This window comes from Bactrocera neohumeralis, unplaced genomic scaffold (assembly GCF_024586455.1).
Source record: "Bactrocera neohumeralis isolate Rockhampton unplaced genomic scaffold, APGP_CSIRO_Bneo_wtdbg2-racon-allhic-juicebox.fasta_v2 cluster11, whole genome shotgun sequence".
In the NCBI taxonomy this organism is placed as follows: domain Eukaryota; kingdom Metazoa; phylum Arthropoda; class Insecta; order Diptera; family Tephritidae; genus Bactrocera; species Bactrocera neohumeralis.
This window is the reverse complement of record NW_026089624.1, coordinates 11,576,121-11,582,226: the sequence shown is the minus strand read 5'-3', so window position 1 is coordinate 11,582,226 and position 6,106 is coordinate 11,576,121. Positions and strand designations below refer to the sequence as shown.

Sequence of the window (6,106 nt, the reverse complement as noted above, 5' to 3'; positions counted from 1 at the left end):
AAATTTTATTTTTTGAGAAAAACGCGTATAAGGTTTCGCGTAAAGTCGTTTGTTCGATTAGTTCCGGCCGAACCAGTTTGGATGCCGGGTTAGAAAAATGCCTATGTATTTGAATTTTGAAAAATCCTCTTGTACACATATTCTTGAATAGTTAAACTTTGAAAATATAAAAAAATTTCAATTTTTTTAAATTTCTAGACCAGCAAAAAAACTTTATCCATAGGCCTTGTCTCATTGCTAGCCGCGTAAAATCAAAATTTCTTTCATTAAATGGAAAATCTATATATATAAAAATCAATGCCACTTTCAATTCAATTTCAATATAATTTCATCACTCATAAACGGCTGAACCGATTTGGCTGATTTTTTTTGTTGTATTTGTTATTATTAGGAGAAGGTTCTAATGTAAGAAAAAATTACGAAGGTTGCCGGAAAACCCCTAAAAACAGCCCTTTTCTTTTTCCCATACAAACGTTTTATTTTGTATGTATATACATATGTACATATGTACATATGTAAGTTAAAATGATTGTTTGTTAGTAACGCTAACGCTCGAGAACGGCGGAACCAATCTTCATGAAATCAGAAGTTGTTCGTTGTGGATCTGGAAAGGGTTAGATATAAAAAACCGTATATTTTTCATAAGGAAAAGTCGAAAAATTGGAAATTTCCAAAAAGTGACTTTTCATACAATTCTATTTTGTTTTGTTTTTCAATATTTTGATTTGTAAATTATTTTAATCGTTCAATTTCGGTCGCTTGCTTTATTATTCCGGCTATTTAAAAGAATAATTATTGAAATTTATTCAGTGAAAACTTTATGTGTGTTTCAAACGAAGTGATCATATAAGAAATTATTTTAAAGAAAATGCCGGCACGTCCAAAATCAAACATAGGTCGACGTACTCGAAATGCTCGGGGCGTGTTGTCACAAAGAGTCTCACAAAGTGCAGTGCGACGTCCACGAAATAGATTTGAAAAAGCTCATCATGCAAGAAATCGTGTTATTAAGTGTCAGTCTGAACATGGTATTAAGTAATAAATTGAGTGATTCAATACATCTATGGGTAGCTATAAGATTTTTTTCATACCTGCAATCTATTGGAGGGGGTATCTTGACAGGCAATTTAAAATTGCGAAAGATCTGGCATAAAAAAAAGCGGCATAACTGAAGTGTTGATAAAAAGGTCTATTAAAATTTGCGACATACATAAATCTTTTCGAAGCATTGCACAGAGCAATGTAATATTTAAACTGGAACGATGAAGTACATATACATGTGTACAATTTCAAACTGATCCTTCCTGAAATATAATAAAATTGCTAAATGTTGGGAATGGTAGAATAGAACTGCAATCAAATACACAGTGGAATAAATTAAAACTGGCTCATTTATCATTCGTTGAATAATATACCACGGGCATCCCAAAAGACTGATGCCATAACCTTGCCAGCCGATTTTTTGTCTTTCCACGCTTGAGAACCGTTTCTTAATATGCAGTCCACTAGGCTGACAATCGACTAGCGTTACCCGGCGCGTTTCTCTACGCAAAAAATTGATTGCTTAAAAGATTTGATTTCAATAATGAAAAAGAAAAGCAATGTTCAATTTAATACAATTGTATACACAATTTTTTTGTTTTATTTTGTGGTGCATAAATAAACAAATTTTTCGTGGCTCCAACTCTCGAACATGCAACGTACAGTTGACCGTGAGAAAAGCAAGCTTCCTCTAAATTAACTCCACACACCTGAAGCGTTTGCCCTTGGGCTTTGTTGACGGTCATAGCAAAAGATAGCCGAACAGGAAATTGAAGACGTTTAAATTCGAATGGCATGTCCGTTGGTATTAATGGGATGCGCGGTATTAGAACAATTTCACCTTTTGCTTTGCCAGTGAGAATTGTTGCTTGAATTAAATTTGGCATCAATTTCTTCACTGAAAGTCTCGTCCCATTACAAAGTTTCGGTGCATTAAGATTTCGAAGAAGTAAAGAAGTATAATCGATGAACCAACTTTCAAATTCAAATTATGCGGTGGCATGCCTGGTGGTTCCAAAGAATTTAAAAATTCAACCGGATAATTGACTGCGTCTTCATCATTCATAGCAGTATCAATGGATTTATACGTTTCCGAATTACCTGGCAATTTTTCCTGGATGTGGAAATTGAATTCATTGACATTGACATTTTTTGGTGCTAAAATTGCACGTTCTCGTAACCAATCATGGTTCTTATAATTTTGAGCAATATTTGGAAAAACGCGATCAATGAGTTCTTCTTTTGATGATACAATTATTGAAAAATTATTCGGTAACGTGATAAACCCATTTTGATCACTTGCCATTTTTCCATCGCCAATCTTCAGCAATTGCTTTGAAAACTCACGTGCTGAAGAATCATTTTGAAGACGCACACGCATATTGGTCGTCAACGAAAGCATTTGTACGTGTGCCCACAAAAATGAACTTTTCAAACATGCATTAATTTCATCAGCTGGTATTGATCTCGGAATAACAGGCAACGTTTGACGAAAATCACCAGATAACAATATTAATGCACCGCCAAACAGCTGTAAACTCCGTCTCAAATCTTGTAATGTTCAATTTAAGGCTTCCAAAGATTTTTTATGGGCCATTGGACATTCGTCCCATAAAATAATGGATGTTTGTTGCAAGACTTTAGCCATTCCAGAACTCCTTGAAATATTGCATGCTGGTGTTTCAATTGCTTGCATGTTCAATGGCAATTTCAAGGCGGAATGTGCTGTGCGGCCGCCATCAAGTAATGTAGCTGCAATTCCGGAAGAAGCAAGTGCCAATGCGATTTTTTGTTCCGACCGAATCGTTGCCAGTATTAATGAAATCAAAAATGCTTTTCCAGTGCCGCCAGGTGCATCCAAAAAATACAATCCACCAGTGTTGTCATTGTCAGCTTGCATCACTGTGTCATATACATACTTTTGTTGATCATTTAATTGTGGAGTATACGTTTGTACGAACGCACGCAATTCATTACGATCGAATTGCAGTTCGCGTTGCAATTCTCGTTCAAATAAATCATGCATCAAACGATTTGGTGGATTGCCCTAATTGCCCTAATGCCTTATTTGCAATCGTAAGGCACAAATCTTCGATCATTATCAAGGCTTCATTATACATTTCCAATGTCAGCAGCAATGCAGGATCATTGGAACGATGTCGAAGTCGAATCAAAATGTCTTCAGCCATGAACTCTTTGTATTTATTCCACAATTCCAGTGGATTTGATGGAAAACATGTTGATATTATGATCGCAAATAACATACGAATTTGAATTGGTGGAGAAACAATTGATGCATCACGAAGCGTAGCATCCCAATGCGTATCATCTTACAGCAAATGCAAGTGTTGACATGCTTCACGGTATGTTGCGCACAATTGACCATTAACAGTTCGTAAATGTTGGAATGATTGAGGTCCATGTACATTCACCAACAAAAGTCGCAAGTAAAAACATTCAACATTAGCTGGACTAACTGTATAAATGCGTCCCAAAGCATCTGTTCGAAAAATACCTGGATAACCATCAACAGGTGTGCCTTGTTTGCGACGTTGAAATTTTTTTGTTGATGCAAAGTCCTGGAAAATTCATCAGTTTCACATAACTGGAAATAAGCTGTCAGTGTAGTTACTGGTGGCTCTACTACTCTTTGCTCGGCATTTGCCGCAGTGTAGTAAACACGTTGGCAGTTTTCAAATGAACTGCCAAATGTACAACAACCGGATGTCTGTCATGAATTGAAAACGATAAAATACGCCATACAGCTTCATTCGTACTAATATAGCGCCCCATTTGGTACTGCAAAATTTCGTCATGATTATTCTCAGGAGCCACTCCAAAAACAGCCATATCGCTGCCCTTATTCACATACTTGCAAATATATTTGATTGATTTTACAGAACTGCAATATTCTACATTGATGTGAGCGTTGAACATTTTTGACAGCATCGGTGAGTACGGAACTATCCACCGGTTATCGATTTCAACATCTTGATTTTTAATTTTAATTACAGTTGATTTACCGTTGTCTTCAGTTGATCGTCGACGATACTGTGGATATCCATCACCTCCTGTAATTGTTTCAGCAATCAATTGCTTTGGAAAATCGGTACGATTAAAAATTCATCGCACTGACTTTTTTGTTGATTATTGACCTGTATTGCAAAAATTAATTAGCGAATGAAAATGATTTATAAATCATATTTACCACATTCGCGTAAATTGCGGAATTCCCGTCATTCATGTTTCCTTCAATAAAACAATTGCGGGAATTCCCGCGCTATTTGAATAGGGCTTTTCTACCGCTGCACATTTTTAGTGTTGGTAAAGTCGTGAACTACCATCCCTGACAGGCCAACCGCAATTCAAACAAATTTAATTTGGGGAATCCCCGTTCAAAGTTAACGTGCCAGTCATTTATGGTTTGTTGAGGGGAAGTTTCAATAAAACGAAATGCGGGAAATCCCGACAAAAGTGCATAGGAAATACATGTGGTAATGGCGGGAATTCCCTAATTTGTTCAGACTATTTAAAAAAATTAACCTGCAGAAAAAAAGCGAGAATTCCCGCTCTTCAATTTTGTATGGAAAAATTAAGTGATTATTTGGCAGCCACCCGCTAAATTCAAATGAACGCGAACGTGTTAAACAAAATAAAATGTATAATGTACCAGTTGTTGGATTTATCATTGGTATGTTGATGTGATAGCCATCGTCCCCTCTTCAAAACAAAATGGGGTATTGCAATGCATCATAACAGCGATGGAGTTCTGAAATACGTTGTAAATTCTCATTTCTACGATACAAAACAATGTCTCGTGACTGAAACTGTTCGCCAACCACAACAATGGCTACTTCATCAATCGTTGGTGCATTGAATCGTCTGGTGTGCTTCCCAATTGGTGTTTTATCGGCTTTTATTATGATTTTGTGGCCATCGGAGGGCATCCGTTCGAGTGCCACTTTAAACAATTTCACCAATTCATTGTGTTGATGAAAAAATGTTTGCAATTCATTCACGATTGATCTTCTCGTATTCGTCGAAATTGCACAGCGCTTATTTAATTCTCGATTCTCACCATCAATGAAATATATTTGCAAAAATTTATGATCACCATCTGGGAATGGTAGCAAAGACCCAGCTCTATGGTATATTTGACCTTGAATCTGTAACGGTCGAAAAATATATATAGATGATAACGGATCTTAATTTCTAAAAACATCGAACACAGGGACGGCACATAAATTAAAAATGATATTGCTAATTCACACGAAGAAATCACCTTAAACGTCGGCATAAATCCATCTTTTATAATATTTGTAGCTCCAAAAGATGTCATTTGAAAGCATGAATTGTATTTTTGAATATTTAAGAGGAAATGCTTTGACGTTGGCGAATTACCAAAAACCAATGAATGCAAAGGTTCTGGCGGAAGTTCTAGCACCGGTAATTTGACTTTCCCACCAGCACAACACATGCCAGGCGTTTCGTTTTTAAATTTAAATGCTTTGCAATGTATACATTCTATATTCATCTGGCCAATGTAGGCATACATGCTGTAATCAATGGTGGCATCGTAATTGAAAGCCGCTTGTTCCATTTGACGTATATCATAAACGGACGTACGCCCACGACGGTTTCTTGGTGCTTCACTATTATCCAAGTGAGTTCTCCGTCTGTGTCGTTGTGTTTCCATTTCATTTCGTCGAACACGATCTTCTTCACTTTGTGATCTTCGATTTAACGCTGTAGCATTTGATTGACGTGAACGTCTGCCAACGTCTTGAACGTGACATTCTTTCAGTTGTATGACTAATTGAATGTGCAATACATTGAAAATTATTTCTAGAAAAAATTTACATTTAATTCAAACAATGTGTGTGCGTGTATGACATAACTCACACTGGACATAACCTCAATTGTGCAAATAAAGACAGACGAAATTAAGTAACGCTTGAATTGAACTTTGATAATAAAATACACAGCGTACAAATTGTTGGAATTAACGCATTTCTCCAAAATATAATCCAAAAAAATTTTTTAAAACGTGAAATATGTATCTTAT

General features: G+C 36.1%; 1 protein-coding gene across 1 annotated transcript; it reads right to left on the bottom strand.

Moving 5' to 3' along the window:
- Positions 1 to 4,632: 4,632 nt before the first annotated feature.
- LOC126765950 (uncharacterized) lies at positions 4,633 to 5,827 on the bottom strand. The gene is made up of 2 exons (XM_050483698.1): positions 5,324 to 5,827; positions 4,633 to 5,207 (listed from the first exon to the last, which is right to left on the bottom strand). Exons 1-2 carry the CDS (start codon positions 5,735 to 5,737, stop codon positions 4,764 to 4,766), a joined length of 858 nt encoding a protein of 285 aa, XP_050339655.1. The 5' UTR covers positions 5,738 to 5,827; the 3' UTR covers positions 4,633 to 4,763.
- Positions 5,828 to 6,106: the final 279 nt, after the last annotated feature.

Coding starts and splice junctions, on each gene's coding strand:
- LOC126765950 (XM_050483698.1), bottom strand. CDS start 5,737: ATGGAAACACAACGACACAGACGGAGAACTCACTTGGATAATAGTGAA. Junction 5,208..5,323: donor GATTTATGCCGACGTTTAAG/GTGATTTCTTCG, acceptor CGACCGTTACAG/ATTCAAGGTCAAATATACCA.